The following is a 17,356-nucleotide window of genomic DNA, read 5'->3' as shown; positions in this document are numbered from 1 at the left end:
GTACATCCTGGAAAAAGCAAGAAAAATACTTCTTACAACTAACCCAAAAGAAGATAAATACACAAATATAATTCCACATATAACAACAAAAATAACAGGAACTAACAATCATTGGCCCCTAATATCTCTGAATATCGATGGAATCAGTTCCCCAGCAAATACAGATAAACTAACTGACTAAATATGTAAACAGGACCCAGTATTTTTCTGCATGAATGAGATATACCTTAGTGACAAAAACAGGTATAAGCTCAGAGTAAAAGGCTGGTAAAAATTTCCAAGCATATGGTGCCTAAAACAAAGGTCAAATAGCCATCCTAATATTGAATAAAATCACCGTTCATCCTTAAGTTATCAAAAAAGTTAAGGACACTGAAAACACAGGAAAAATCTATAAAAAAAACCTCTCAATTATGAACTACTATGCTCCAAATTTAAGGAAACATATATTCATAAAAAGAAACTTTACTAAAATTCAAAGCACCTCACACAATAATAATGGGATACTTCAACATCCCACTCTCAGCCATGGACAGATCGTGGAAGTAGAAAATAAAATAAATACAGTGAAGCTAAAAAGTTATGAACCAAATGTATGAAACAGATATCTATAGAATATTGCATCCAAAAACAATAGAATATAGCTTCTCAGCACCTCATGGTACCATTCCAAAACTGACCAAATAATTGGTCACAAAACAAGACTCAATAGACACAAGAAGATTAACAGAAATCCCTGTATCTTATCATATCACCACGAACTAAGGCTTCTCTTCAATAGCAACAAAATGACAGTAATCCCACTTATGCAGGTAAGCTGAACAATGCTCTACTCAGTGATATTTTAATCACTGAAGAATTACAGAAATTAAAGACTTTTTCAAAGTTATTGAAAATGAAGGCACGATATACCCAAACTAAGGGAACACAACAAAAGCAGTTTAAGGAAATGAGTCACAGTTCTGAGGGATTCCAAGGAGAAGCTTCAGAGACGATATACTAGCAGCTTGACAGCAAAACTAAACACTCGAGAACAAAATGAATTAAAAAGACCACAGAGCAGTAGACAATAGGAAAAAATAAAAATCAAAGCTGAAATCTAAAATATCGAAATATAAAGAAGCATACAAAGAATCAAGTAAACCAGGAGCTTATTCTTTGAGCAAGAGTATAAATATTGCATTAGCCAGACTATCAAGAGAGCACAGGAATTAGTATCCAAATTAACATAATCAGAAATGACAATTAGTCACAATAACAGAAATTTGGGTAACTTAAAAAATCACCAGATCCTCTAACATAAGCCATACTCAAAAAAACTGGAAAATATGGATTAAATGGAGTTTTACAGACTAATACAGGTACTAAAGTTAAACCACATACAGATAAACTAAACAGCCCCATAACCTGTAAATTAATAGAAGTAGTCATTAAAAGCCTCCCACCCAAAAAATATATCCCATTACCAATGTGTCTAGTGCAGAATTCTATGAGACCTTTAAAGAATTCCTAATAGCAATACACATCAAACTCTTCCACAAAATTGAAACAGAAGGAAGACTACACCAATTCATTCTATGAAATCACAATTATTCTTATATCTAAACTACAAAAACTATCAACATAGTAAGAGGATTTCAGACCTATTTTCATTACAAATATTGATGAAAATTACTCAATAAAATTCACACAAACAGAATCCAAGAACACATAAAAATGGTCACGTAGGCTTAATCCCAGTGATGTAGGGATGTTTTGATATATGTAATACATAATCCCAACATGGACATGAGGGAAAATTTCCTGTACAGAACAACAATGACTTTTCCTCTAAGATCAAGTGTCGACATAAGGGATCTCAAGAAATTTCAAAACTTCTTTATGTAAAATGTTGTTTTCAATAGTACAAAATGGCAACTAACTGATTTGAAAAGATCTTGACTAACCCAATATCTGATAAAAATCTAATACATACAAAGAAATAAGTAATTAGACTGCCCTAGAGTCAAATAACCCAATTAAAATGGGGTACATAGCTAAACAAAGAATTGTCAACTGAGGAATGTTGAATGACTTTGCACAATCTAAACAAAATTTCAACACCCTTAGTCATTAGGAAAATGAAAATCAAAACCGCACTGAGATTACACTTCACACCAATCAGAATGGGTATAATCTCAGGTCACAGTACAAGCAAGTTAATGTGAAAAAAGAGGAAAACTCCTCCAGTATGATCTGGGGGATTGCATACTGGTACAACCACTCTGCAAACCATTCCACTGATTCCTCAGAAAATTGGACATAGTACTTCCTGAGAACCCAGCTATACCCTTCTGAGCATATAACCAAATGATGCCCAAGAATATAACAAGAAAATATGCTCCAGTCTTTTCATACCAGCCTTACTTCAATAGCCATGAGCTGGAAAGAAACCAGATGTTTTTCCACAGAGGAATGGACACAGAATATATGGTACATTAACACAATGGATGTATTACAACTATAGCTACATTAATTTTGCAACAAATGGATGGAACTAGGTAATATTCTTAGTGAGCTAAACACATCAAAAAAAGCACACATGCTATGCACTCATACAGGAGAGAGGATATTTCACTAAAGCAAACACATGAGAGTGCATGTGATAAAGAGTTTTTGCTAAAAACATATGGATATTTGTCTGCCTTACATTACATTGTTGAGCTACGTTGGTCAGCACTCCTTGGACTCAGGCTCATTAGATACATGTGTTGCGGCATGACATGTAGAGAATACATGATGTTTGTAGGGAACAAATAGGACTCTACAGAGTGACAGAGGCTGAGCTAGACTTGTTATAGAGCTCGTTGTACAACACTTGTGGGTCTGAATCATTGTTGGCCTTTGCTTTCCTGAAAGACTCATAGCCAAACATTTCTACTGGTGTTACTATTGGTCCCTTCCTGCTTACTGCACCTGAGTATGAGGCCTGGCTGCCTCATCTAGATTGTGTCACCATTGCTAATAACCTGCCTCTATGAAATTAGGCTACTGATGTATCTGTAAAGTGTTTTCGAGTAGAAAGAGCTGTCATTCATCACCTTCTAAATGTAAACTAAACTATTTCCAGACAATACCAACAACAGTTGCTCAAAAGACCCATTCAAAACAGGTCCACAGCTCCCAACCCCCATTATCCTTTCTTTTCCACTACTTCTGTTGGGTGGTGGGGTACATGAGAGGTTAAAGCATTTAAAATCATTATTTAAAATGATTCAAATATTAATGTTGCTGATATACCTCAGTATACTATACCATCTTGGAGCATACACCCAAAGGACTCTACATCCTACTAGAGATACTAGCTCAATCATATTCATTTATGCTCTATTGATATTAACCAACATTTTAAAGAGCCTAGATATCCTCAATGGAAAAAAAGATTGAGAAATGTAGTCCTAAATTGAAAGTTGTAATACATACAAAGAGGATCTTGTGTTGATCCATATCAGTTCGGTTTGCTGCTTCAGTCTCTTTGAGTGCATATGACCTCTGTTCAGTGGATTTAGGTGGTCTCTCATTTCTGGTGTCCTCCATCTACTCTGGCTCTTACCCTCTTTCAGTCACATCTGCTGTGGGTTTCCCTGAGATCTAAGGGCTGGGAATATTTGGAGGGTTTACATTTAGAGCTGCATGTTCAAAGATCTCAGTTGTTGCACAATGATTACCACAGGACTCTTTATTTGTTTTCTTTTATTTTTATGAGAATCCTAAGTGTATGAACAAATGGGTCTCTCATTTTTTGCTTCCTTTTGTGGCTTTATTCTTTCTTTGTTTTGCCTTGTAATCTTTTGTGGTTTTGTCTTGGCCATTATACTGTATTTCTGTCCTAAGCCACATGGGGTTTAGTGTTGAGACACAGACCCCATCGCTATCCTGGAAGCTATCACCCACTGAAAGATTCTCAAAAAGGAAATTACCTTCCTCCAATTGAGTTTCACTGGACATACAAAGACAATTCATATCATACCTATGTCTTTCAGTAGATGACAAACACAAATTCACTCAATGTACTGTTTAACATTATTTGTAAGGAAGACAGCAATCATAACAAAACCATATAAAAGACACATTATCCAATTATTTTATTCAAAAACCATAATTATTGATTGGGCAGGTCTGTAGCTGTACTTACCTATTCTCCAGCTCACATGAAGTTTTGCGACAGGGCAATTCTTTCTTCTCAGGATTCCTCCCTCCTCTCTGTACCTGCTGCACTCTAACTCAAATCTCTAGTTCCAACTTTCTCACTTCAATGCCCAATAATAATATCTAGTCGTTAATTGACCAGTTACATCAAGGATAAGGTGCACATAGCATCACTTTGAGTGTGTGACTATCTGCTCATTTGGGCAACAATATCATTAGAAACAAGTAGGTAGCATTAGAATACAAGGAAAACCATGCGACTCCAGTACACTCTCCTATGAATTCTGTATGGGTTCCACCCCTCATGTGTCTTATTTGTATGTATTACAATGTTCTCTTTTGTGTATTTATGAATTTTCTATGTGTTTATATTTGTTTCTTTCTGTATTATCACAGTCACATCCATTGCTAAGGATAAAAATCATGAATCTAGCATTACTCATTGACACACTTTTACTGAATCCAAGCAGATAGTTACAGTCATTCTCCCTCTATCTCTAACTTTTGGGGTTTGGTGTTTTGCAGTATTGAAAACTTTATGCTTTTTGATTAAATTTTTGTCTTTACTTGAGAAAGATTATATCTGATTCTGTTTAGGAAAATCCTAATATGCACTTTATCTGTCTATTCTTTTGAAGTCTACCTTTTGCCCTGCAGATCATAAAAGATAGAAAAGCACATCGCTAATTGAGACCATTTATCTAGGCTTCTTTTCTGTGTATCTGCCCTTCAACAAACTCAAACAGTAATTGATGAAAGGTAAACAGGGACAAATGAAAAATTATGAATGGTCAGAAAAATAGGTTAGAGATTCAGGGTCTTCTTTTAGTATAGGCTTAGAGGTCTCTGAAAATGTACTTTAAAAATAGGAGTTCATACAGGGTATACCTCTGCAAGAATAGAACTTAGTAAATAAGAAAGAATGGCTAATATATTCTTGTACTACTTCATAGTGTAAATGATAAAATAAATAGTAAAGAATGTCATTTTTATTATTTGCAATTCATAAAAAAATTTGTTCAGATATTTTCTGTTTGTATGGCATGCAAAATATTGTCAACCAAAAGATGAGGCTGTCATTAATTAACTGTTTAATTAGGAGGTGACATTCCTTACATTCTTTACATTTTAATTTAGGTTTAATAAAAATAAGATGATTCTCCTATGTTTGTAATTTCTAATTGAGACTAACTATTTAACCCTGGAAACATAAAGACAAGTAACATATATGTGCTGTATCATTAGGAAAATTATTAGATTTCTTTGTTCTGTGAAACTTTTATGAATAAAGAGGCATGCAATTGCTACTAAATCAGATCACAGAAGAGGCCTAGGTGATAGCAGTGCATTTTCTAGTTTTATCTGACTATCATATCTAACTTCCTCCCTCCACTCAACATAGGTATTTGAAATATGACCAAGTGATCTTTTGATGTCTGTTATTATGCCCTCCCCTTTTTCTGATTTTGTCAATTTGGATATTTTGTCTTTTAGTCAATTTGAATAGGAGATTTTTAAATCTTGTTAATTTTCTGAAAGAAAATACTCTTTGTTTCACTTATTCTTTATATTATTGTTTGTTTTTATCTTATTGTTTTCAGCCTCAAGTTGTTTATTTCCAGTCAACTACACCTTTCAAGTTTTTTGGTTCTTTTTGTTATAGAGATTTGGTGTGTGCTCAAAAGTATATAGTATGTGATCTCAATAAATTCTCTATGAAGGCATTAAAAGTAGGAACTTCCCATATAGCACTCTTTTCATTGTGATCCGTAAGTCCGGGTATGTTCTGCATTCAATTGCACTGATTTCTCTGAAGTCTTCCAGTTTTTCATTTTTCATCCTCGATCCAATTATTATCCAGTAGATAATTATTCAGTTTCCTTGACTTTTTTGGCTTTCTCTCATTTTTTTCCTTTTTTTTAAGTCCAGCATTAATCCATAGTGATTGATATACACATTTGGTAAGATACAGATGGTTAATTAAATTTTCCATTATCTGTTGAGACTTGATTGCTGGTCAAGTATTCAAGTATATGACCAGCTAGTGAAAATGCTCCATGAGATGTGGAGAACATTACATATTATTAGGTGTTTGGATGGAATTTTCAGTAGATATCTATTAGGTACATTTGAAACACAGTATCTGCTAGTTTCACTAATTCCGTGCCTTATTTCTGAATGAACTGTCATTTGGTGAGCATGAGGTTCATGAAGTCTCTCACTATAATTTGTGGGCTTGAATTGCAATGTAATCTTTAGTAATGAATCTTTGATGAGTGTGGGTGCCCTTGCCTTTGGAAAATACATGTTCAAAATTGAGATGGTGAATTGGTGGATTTTTCTTTGAAGAATATATGATGTCAATCTACCCACCAATTTTGATTAACTTTGTGTGAAAGTGTATTTGTTAGATATTACAAGGTTTACATTGGCATGCTTCTTGTATCCATTTGTTAGGAAAAGCTTTTTCTAGCACTTTACTCTGTTGTAATGTCTGTTCTTGATGCTGAGGTGTAATTTTTAAAAGAAGCATTTTGCTTTTGTTCTGTTAGTTTGTGCTATGTTGTGATGGTTATTGTTGTTTGTTTGTTTTTTAATTGGGAAATTGAACTCACTGATCTTGAGAGGCATTAATGGCCAAACATTGATAATCCCTGCTATTTGGTGTTTGTGTTGGCAGTTTGTGTGTGTGTGTGTGTGTGTGTGTGTGTGTGTTTGCTTTCTTTTGTTTGCATTTGATATAGTGCAATTATTTATTTCTTGTGTTTTATTGAGTGAAGTTAACCTCTTCGGTTTTGAGTTTTTTCTTTTAGTGTTGTCTATAGGGCTAAATTTGTGGATAGATACAATTTAAATTTAATTTTTTCATTGAGTATCTTGTTTTCATCATCTATGGTGATTAAAATATGGCTGCATTTAATAGTTAGGGAGGGCTGGAGAGATGGCATAGCATTTGAGAGCATTGACTACTCTTCCAGAGATCCTGACTTCAATCCCCAGCTACTGCATGGTGGCTCACAACCATCTGTAATGGGATCTGATACCCTCTTCTGGTATGTCTGAAGACAGCTGTACAGTGTACTTACATATAATAAATACATATCCTTAAAAATAAATATAAATAAATAAATAAATAAATAAATAAATCTTTAAAAATAGTCTAGGATGTGATCTGTACTCTTTCTGAGACTGCAATACATTTTTCCATGCCTTTGTGGCTTGTAGTTTATTTATTGACAAGTAGGAATAATTCTCATAGGTCTGACATTATATCTTACTTGACAATTCCCCCTTTCATCCTTTATATTCTGTATTCATTCCGTACATTTAGGGTTTGATTATTATTAGGCAGAGGCAATTCCTTTCCTGATACAGTATATTTCCTCTTTTCTAAGTGTTCTGTGCATTTATAAGTATCTCATTTTTTTGGTTAAAGAAGGCTTCTTCTAATATGTTGTTGAAAATATTTTCTGGACTTCTGAACTAGGAATGTTCCCATCCTATTCATATTTTCTCGTGATTATAAATTTTACCCTGCTTATACTCTTTTGATAATATTTGTATTTGTTTGTTCTGTCTACTTACATAGTTTACCATTTCCAAAATTTTCCCAATTTGTGTTTTCTTTACTACTTCTATTTTAATTGGCAATTCTTCAAAATTTCTTCACAAGTTTTTTTTCCTATTTATGCGTTTTTATAATGCTTTACAGGACTTATTAGATTTCCCCATCTTTGTTAATTTCAATTCTTCCTTAAGAAACTATTAAAGGTTCAGAACCATCTTCAAAAACATAGTATTAAGGCCATTTACCTGTGTTTCAATGCCTTGAAATATTGAAGTCTTGCTGTCATAGGATAACTGGACAGTGGTGATGTCATTTTACCCTGGCCATTCTTGATTATGCTTTTACACTAGTGTCTTCTAACAGATGTCCTATGTTCATTATGTGCATTCATTTCTAATCCACTGTGTTATGCAACTACAAGGATCATTACTAGACTACAACTATGTGAGAATTTTTATGAGTATTTCCCAACAATTTTGTGAGAAAAAAATCCATTCAGATGATGACATCGTTGTGTGAAAATGGACATAGAGCTCAAAAGAAGCCATGCAGGGGAAGAAAAATATCTATATTCTAGTACTGGATGACTTCTGCCCACTCTCCAGATTCTGGATTGGAAACAAATATTCATAACAGATCAATCTTGATGCATGGGGAGGAACATTAATGGTGGATTTTCACTTTTCAGTCATTCAGGAAAATTAAAACAGGTGCCAAGAAGGTACAGCAAGGGTTATTATTGTATCCAAGCAGAATTTACTCCTTTCATGTAGGCACATGTAACATAGTTAAGTAAACAAAACCTGTAAGAGCAATGTAGTCAAGGAAGCCACAGCAGAAGTGACTTCAGAGCACCAGTTTAATAGGTTTTGATATTTTAAATGAAAATTTTTTCCTGCAAATGCCGAAAAAAAAGGTTATAGACATTAAACCTCTTAGACATAACAAACCCAGTTTCTCTAATGGTAGAGTTAACTTCAACATCAAATAATTAGTCCCAAATTCTTCTTTATAATACAAAATAACTATTTCTAGGGTGCTAGAATTGAGAGAGGTTCCACAACTACCAAATCCTTAGAGGAACTGAGAGATTAGAAGTCCTATAACCATCAGCTTTCAGACCAGGTAAAAGATTGTTCTCCTTCCTATTCTAATTACAGCAAAGGAATCTTTACTTAATTGAAGACATTAAAATAACATATATCTCAATTATGATACTTAATAGAGCCCAAACAAAAATGTTCAACATATTTAGGAACAAAGTTTAATACATCATTATAAATTAAATAAACTCTTATAGTATTACTCTTTATATAATATATATTACTTTTTCTGTTCTGAATATAAAACTTTAGTCCATATTCATATTATCCCCCTATCCATCCTATTTCTCCAGTTAAGTTTTGCTACTTTAGTGTAATGTCTACTCCATTATTCATTGGTATTTACATTAATTTCCCTAAAATTATCAAACTGTAATTTTTATTCTATAAACTTCAATGTATTCATCATCTACTATCTGGTAAGATAAACTGTAATGGAGACATGTTAAAAAAAACCACAAAACTATGTCTGGGCAGATTGCTGAGTGCTTATAGTACTAGCTGGTCTTCCAGAGGACCCATGTTCAATTTCCATTATCCACATGAAAGCATGTAAATATCTTCCACTCTAAGTCTCCTCTAAGATATATGAAATCTGCACATCTATAGGGCAAATAAAAATGAACATAGAATTTCACAAATAAATTAATATTTAAAAAGGACAAAAATAAATTAAAGTTGTAGAAATATTATAACACATAATTAATATTTTAATGTAATATGGTATGTTACTTCATTTTCTCTCAGACACTTGCACTGTTTATTGCTGTCCCTAAACAGCAGAACAAAGATATAGCAGAAATGTATGCAAATAAGTTCCTACCACGCTCAATAAAATCTGCCCAGCGTTGACCCTGAAATCCAGGCAGAAACCTCAAGCCCTGTCTTCCCATTCAGCACTGACAACAGAAGATTAAGAATAATGGTTCTCCTGGAGTTGGTTTCCGTGATTGCTCTTTTTCAAGGTAATTGTAGATAACAAACATTATGAGATTTCATTTGTGATAATGAGAGTGGGCTTTCGGGACAGTTTTTTTTTTTTGTTTTTTTTTTTTTATTTTGTTTTTTTTTATTAACTTGAGTATTTCTTATATACATTTCAAGTGTTATTCCCTTTCCCGGTTTCCGGGCAAAATCCCCCTCCCCCCTCCCCTTCCTTATGGGTGTTCCCCTCCCAACCCTCCCCCCATTGCCGCCCTCCCCCCATAGTCTAGTTCACTGGGGGTTCAGTCTTAGCAGGACCCAGGGCTTCCCCTTCCACTGGTGCTCTTACTAGGATATTCATTGCTACCTATGGGGTCAGAGTCCAGGGTCAGTCCATATATAGTCTTTAGGTAGTGGCTTAGTCCCTGGAAGCTCTGGTTGCTTGACATTGTTGTACTTTTGGGGTCTCGAGCCCCTTCAAGCTCTTCCAGTTCTTTCTCTGATTCCTTCAACGGGGGACCTATTCTCAGCTCATTGGTTTGCTGCTGGCATTCGCCTCTGTATTTGCTGTATTCTGGCTGTGTCTCTCAGGAGCGATCTACTTCCGGCTCCTGTCGGTCTGCACTTCTTTGCTTCATCCATCTTGTCCAATTGGGTGGCTGTATATGTATGGGCCACCTGTGGGGCAGGCTCTGAATGGGTGTTCCTTCAGTCTCTGTTTTAATCTTTGCCTCTCCCTTCCCAGCCAAGGGTATTCTTTTTCCTCATTTAAAGAAGGAGTGAAGCATTCACATTTTGATCATCCGTCTTGAGTTTCGTTTGTTCTAGGGATCTAGGGTAATTCAAGCATTTGGGCTAATAGCCACTTATCAATGAGTGCATACCATGTATGTCTTTCTGTGATTGGGTTAGCTCACTCAGGATGATATTTTCCAGTTCCAACCATTTGCCTACGAATTTCATAGACTCGTTGTTTTTGATAGCTGAGTAATATTCCATTGTGTAGATGTACCACATTTTCTGTATCCATTCCTCTGTTGAAGGGCATCTCGGTTCTTTCCATTTTCTGGCTATTATAAATAAGGCTGCGATGAACATAGTGGAGCACGTGTCTCTTTTATATGTTGAGGCATCTTTTGGGTATATGCCCAAGAGAGGTATAGCTGGATCCTCAGGCAGTTCAATGTCCAATTTTCTGAGGAACCTCCAGACTGATTTCCAGAATGGTTTTACCAGTCTGCAATCCCACCAACAATGGAGGAGTGTTCCTCTTTCTCCACATCCTCGCCAGCATCTGCTGTCACCTGAGTTTTTGATCTTAGCCATTCTCACTGGTGTGAGGTGAAATCTCAGGGTTGTTTTGATTTGCATTTCCCTTATGACTAAAGATGTTGAACATTTCTTTAGGTGTTTCTCACCCATTCGGCATTCCTCAGCTGTGAATTCTTTCTTTAGCTCTGAACCCCATTTTTTAATAGGGTTATTTGTTTCCCTGCGGTCTAACTTCTTGAGTTCTTTGTATATTTTGGATATAAGGCCTCTATCTGTTGTAGGATTGGTAAAGATCTTTTCCCAATCTGTTGGTTGCCGTTTTGTCCTAACCACCGTGTCCTTTGCCTTACAGAAGCTTTGCAGTTTTATGAGATCCCATTTGTCGATTCTTGATCTTAGAGCCTAAGCCATTGGTGTTTTGTTCAGGAAATTTTTTCCAGTGCCCATGTGTTCCAGATGCTTCCCTAGTTTTTCTTCTATTAGTTTGAGTGTGTCTGGTTTGATGTGGAGGTCCTTGATCCACTTGGACTTAAACTTTGTACAGGGTGATAAGCATGGATCGATCTGCATTCTTCTACATGTTGCCCTCCAGTTGAACCAGCACCATTTGCTGAAAATGCTATCTTTTTTCCATTGGATGGTTTTGGCTCCTTTGTCAAAAATCAAGTGACCATAGGTGTGTGGGTTCATTTCTGGGTCTTCAATTCTATTCCATTGGTCTATCTGTCTGTCTCTGTACCAATACCATGCAGTTTTTATCACTATTGCTCTGTAATACTGCTTGAGTTCAGGGATAGTGATTCCCCCTGAAGTCCTTTTATTGTTGAGGATAGCTTTAGCTATCCTGGGTTTTTTGTTATTCCAGATGAATTTGCAAATTGTTCTGTCTAACTCTTTGAAGAATTGGATTGGTATTTTGATGGGGATTGCATTGAATCTGTAGATTGCTTTTGGTAAAATGGCCATTTTTACTATATTAATCCTGCCAATCCATGAGCATGGGAGATCTTTCCATCTTCTGAGGTCTTCTTCAATTTCTTTCCTCAGTGTCTTGAAGTTCTTATTGTACAGATCTTTTACTTGCTTGGTTAAAGTCACACCGAGGTACTTTATATTATTTGGGTCTATTATGAAGGGTGTCGTTTCCCTAATTTCTTTCTCGGCTTGTTTCTCTTTTGTATAGAGGAAGGCAACTGATTTATTTGAGTTAATTTTAAACCCAGCCACTTTGCTGAAGTTGTTTATCAGCTTTAGTAGTTCTCTGGTGGAACTTTTGGGATCACTTAAATATACTATCATGTCATCTGCAAATAGTGATATTTTGACTTCTTCTTTTCCGATCTGTATCCCCTTGATCTCCTTTTGTTGTCTGATTGCTCTGGCTAGAACTTCAAGAACTATATTGAATAAGTAGGGAGAGAGTGGGCAGCCTTGTCTAGTACCTGATTTTAGTGGGATTGCTTCGAGTTTCTCTCCATTTAGTTTAATGTTAGCAACTGGTTTGCTGTATATGGCTTTTACTATGTTTAGGTATGGGCCTTGAATTCCTATTCTTTCCAGGACTTTTATCATGAAGGGGTGTTGAATTTTGTCAAATGCTTTCTCAGCATCTAATGAAATGATCATGTGGTTCTGTTCTTTCAGTTTGTTTATATGATGGATCACGTTGATGGTTTTCCGTATATTAAACCATCCCTGCATGCCTGGGATGAAGCCTACTTGATCATGGTGGATGATTGTTTTGATGTGCTCTTGAATTCGGTTTGCCAGAATTTTATTGAGTATTTTTGCGTCGATATTCATAAGGGAAATTGGTCTGAAGTTCTCTTTCTTTGTTGTGTCTTTGTGTGGTTTAGGTATAAGAGTAATTGTGGCTTCGTAGAAGGAATTCGGTAGTGCTCCATCTGTTTCAATTTTGTGGAATAGTTTGGATAATATTGGTATGAGGTCTTCTATGAAGGTTTGATAGAATTCTGCACTAAACCCGTCTGGACCTGGGCTCTTTTTGGTTGGAAGACCTTTAATGACTGCTTCTATTTCCTTAGGAGTTATGGGGTTGTTTAACTGGTTTATCTGTTCCTGATTTAACTTCGATACCTGGTATCTGTCTAGGAAATTGTCCATTTCCTGAAGATTTTCAAATTTTGTTGAATATAGGTTTTTATAGTAAGATCTGATGATTTTTTGAATTTCCTCTGAATCTGTAGTTATGTCTCCCTTTTCATTTCTAATTTTGTTAATTTGGACGCACTCTCTGTGTCCTCTCGTTAGTCTGGCTAAGGGTTTATCTATCTTGTTGATTTTCTCAAAGAACCAACTTTTGGTTCTGTTGATTCTTTCTATGGTCCTTTTTGTTTCTACTTGGTTGATTTCAGCTCTGAGTTTGATTATTTCCTGCCTTCTACTCCTCCTGGGTGTATTTGCTTCTTTTTGTTCTAGAGCTTTTAGGTGTGCTGTCAAGCTGCTGACATATGCTCTTTCCTGTTTCTTTCTGCAGGCACTCAGCGCTATGAGTTTTCCTCTTAGCACAGCTTTCATTGTGTCCCATAAGTTTGGGTATGTTGTATCTTCATTTTCATTAAATTCTAAAAAGTTTTTAATTTCTTTCTTTATTTCTTCCTTGACCAGGTTATCATTGAGTAGAGCATTGTTCAATTTCCACGTATATGTGGGCATTCTTCCCTTATTGTTATTGAAGACCAGTTTTAGGCCGTGGTGGTCCGATAGCATGCATGGGATTATCTCTATCTTTCTGTACCTGTTGAGGCCCGTTTTTTGACCAATTATATGGTCAATTTTGGAGAAAGTACCATGAGGAGCTGAGAAGAAGGTATATCCTTTTGCTTTAGGATAGAATGTTCTATAAATATCCGTTAAGTCCATTTGGCTCATGACTTCTCTTAGTCTGTCGACATCACTGTTTAATTTCTGTTTCCATGATCTGTCCATTGATGAGAGTGGGGTGTTGAAGTCTCCCACTATTATTGTGTGAGGTGCAATGTGTGTTTTGAGCTTTAGTAAGGTTTCTTTTACGTATGTAGGTGCCCTTGTATTTGGGGCATAAATATTTAGGATTGAGAGTTCATCTTGGTTGATTTTTCCTTTGATGAATATAAAGTGTCCTTCCTTATCTTTTTTGATGACTTTTAGTTGGAAATTGATTTTATTTGATATTAGAATGGCTACTCCAGCTTGCTTCTTCTGACCATTTGCTTGGAAAGTTGTTTTTCAGCCTTTCACTCTGAGGTAGTGTCTGTCTTTGTCTCTGAGGTGTGTTTCCTGTAGGCAGCAGAATGCAGGGTCCTCATTGCGTATCCAGTTTGTTAATCTATGTCTTTTTATTGGGGAGTTGAGGCCATTGATATTGAGAGATATTAAGGAATAGTGATTATTGCTTCCCTTTATATTCATATTTGGATGTGAGGTTATGTTTGTGTGCTTTCATTCTCTTTGTTTTGTTGCCAAGACGATTAGTTTCTTGCTTCTTCTAGGGTATAGCTTGCCTCCTTATGTTGGGCTTTACCATTTATTATCCTTTGTAGTGCTGGATTTGTAGAAAGATATTGTGTAAATTTGGTTTTGTCATGGAATATCTTGGTTTCTCCATCAATGTTAATTGAGAGTTTTGCTGGATACAGTAACCTGGGCTGGCATTTGTGTTCTCTTAGGGTCTGTATGACATCAGTCCAGGATCTTCTGGCCTTCATAGTTTCTGGCGAGAAGTCTGGTGTGATTCTGATAGGTCTCCCTTTATATGTTACTTGACCTTTTTCCCTTACTGCTTTTAATATTCTTTCTTTATTTTGTGCGTTTGGTGTTTTGACAATTATGTGACGGGAGGTGTTTCTTTTCTGGTCCAATCTATTTGGAGTTCTGTAGGCTTCTTGTATGTCTATGGGTATCTCTTTTTTTAGGTTAGGGAAGTTTTCTTCTATGATTTTGTTGAAGATATTTACTGGTCCTTTGAGCTGGGAGTCTTCACTCTCTTCTATACCTATTATCCTTAGGTTTGATCTTCTCATTGAGTCCTGGATTTCCTGTATGTTTTGGACCAGTAGCTTTTTCCGCTTTACATTATCTTTGACAGTTGAGTCAATGATTTCTATGGAATCTTCTGCTCCTGAGATTCTCTCTTCCATCTCTTGAATTCTGTTGGTGAGGCTTGTATCTACAGCTCCTTGTCTCTTCTTTTGGTTTTCTATATCCAGGGTTGTTTCCATGTGTTCTTTCTTGATTGCTTCTATTTCCATTTTTAATTCCTTCAACTGTTTGATTGTGTTTTCCTGGAATTCTTTCAGGGATTTTTGCGATTCCTCTCTGTAGGCTTTTACTTGTTTATTAATGTTTTCCTGTGCTTCCCTAAGTGTGTTCATGTCTTTCTTGAAGTCCTCCAGCATCATGATCAAATATGATTTTGTAACTAGATCTTGCTTTTCTGGTGTGTTTGGATATTCCATGTTTGTTTTGGTGGGAGAATTGGGCTCCGATGATGGCATGTAGTCTTGGTTTCTGTTGCTTGGGTTCCTGCGCTTGCCTCTCGCCATCAGATTATCTCTAGTGTTACTTTGTTCTGCTATTTCTGACAGTGGCTAGACTGTCCTATAAGCCTGTGTGACAGGAGTGCTGTAGACCTGTTTTCCTCTCTTTCAGTCAGTTATGGGGACAGAGTGTTCTGCTTTCTGGCGTGTAGTTTTTCCTCTCTACAGGTCTTCAGCTGTTCCTGTGGGCCTGTGTCTTGAGTTCACCAGGCAGCTTTCTTGCAGCAGAAAATTTGGTCTTACCTGTGGTCCCGAGGCTCAGGTTCGCTCATGGGGTGCTGCCCACGGGCTCTCTGCAGCGGCAGCAACCAGGAAGACCTGTGCTGCCCCTTCCGGGAACTTCAGTGCACCAGGGTTCCAGATGGTCTTTGGCTTTTTCCTCTGGCGTCCGAGATGTGTGTGCAGGGAGCAGTCACTTCTGGTTTCCCAGGCTTGTCTGCCTCTCTGAAGGTTTAGCTCTCCCTCCCACGGGATTTGGGTGCAGAGAACTGTTTATCCGGTCTGTTTCTTTCAGGTTCCGGCGGTGTCTCAGGCACAGGGGTCCTGCCGCTCCTGGGCCCTTCCCCACGGGAGCCCAGAGGCCTTATACAGTTTCCTCTTGGGCCAGGGATGTGGGCAGGGGTGAGCAGTGTTGGTGGTCTCTTCCGCTCTGCAGCCTCAGGAGTGCCCACCTGACCAGGCGGTTGGGTCTCTCTCTCACCGGGTCTGGGAGCAGAGAGCTGCTGCGGGCCGGGATCCGCGGGTGTGGGACTTCCGGTAAACACAGAACGTGCCAGGTCCTAGAGAAATTCTGCTTTCCTGTGTCCCAAGCTCACCAGGCAGCTTTCTTGCAGCAGAACATTTGGTCTTACCTGTGGTCCCGAGGCTCAGGTTCGCTCGTGGGGTGCTCCCCACGGGCTCTCTGCAGCGGCAGCAACCAGGAAGACCAGTTTTTTTTTTTTTAATCAGTATTCTTTCTGTTTGCAGTTGTGCATTGTGAGGTGCAGCTTGTTGAGTCTGGTGGAGGGCTGGTGCAGCCTAAAGGGTCATTGAAACTCTCATGTGCAGCCTCTGGATTTGACTTCAATACTTATGCCATGAGCTGGGTCCGCCAGGCTCCAGGAAAGGGTCTGGATTGGGTTGCTAGCATAAGCATTAAGACTCATAATTATGCAACACTTTATGCTGATTCAGTGAAAGAGAGATTCACCATCTCCAGAGATGATTCACAAAGCATGGTTTACTTGCAAATGAACAACTTGAAAACTGAGGACACAGCCTTGTATTACTGTACTGTAGCACAGTGAGAAGTCTTTATTGTGAGAATAGACAATAACCTCCAGTTTAGAGACTCATGGCCTGCAGGAGGCGCTCAGTACACACAGATCTCAGATCAGTAGCAATTTACATACACACATATTTGATATTTTATTTTTGTATATGCACACACTATCTGATGTCTTTTTGGTGGTGTTCATCTTTACAACTATAAACTTTAGGAACTTGATCATGTCTTGAGATATAAAGTTTAGAGTTCACTCTTTTGAGTGTCATATTTTAAAACATATATGTATATATCACCAAAACCTTTTCTTTGACAAAAGGGAGTACTGCCAGGAATTATGAGGGCACAGGAACCATGGAGCAGACTGGGATGGGTCTACATTTGCACCCAGTGCTGGGGATGTCCCATGGCACTCCAGGCCCAAAACTTATCCTTAGAGTCCTGATTTCCTAGGAGTGCTCTCACAAATATACCCACAGGTGGGAGCCCAATGTCACTC

General features: G+C 37.2%; 1 gene segment (V, D, J or C); it reads left to right on the top strand.

The window, feature by feature from the left end:
- The first annotated feature begins 9,719 nt into the window (after positions 1–9,719).
- On the top strand, positions 9,720–16,879 carry LOC120103445 (immunoglobulin heavy variable 3-73-like). The segment is given in 2 exon segments: positions 9,720–9,824; positions 16,560–16,879. Coding segments are annotated over 2 exon segments (363 nt in total).
- The last annotated feature ends 477 nt before the right edge of the window (positions 16,880–17,356 follow it).

Source organism: Rattus norvegicus, chromosome 6 (genome assembly GCF_036323735.1).
Source record: "Rattus norvegicus strain BN/NHsdMcwi chromosome 6, GRCr8, whole genome shotgun sequence".
Taxonomy (NCBI): Eukaryota; Metazoa; Chordata; class Mammalia; order Rodentia; family Muridae; genus Rattus; species Rattus norvegicus.
This window is presented reverse-complemented; position numbering and strand designations above follow the sequence as displayed.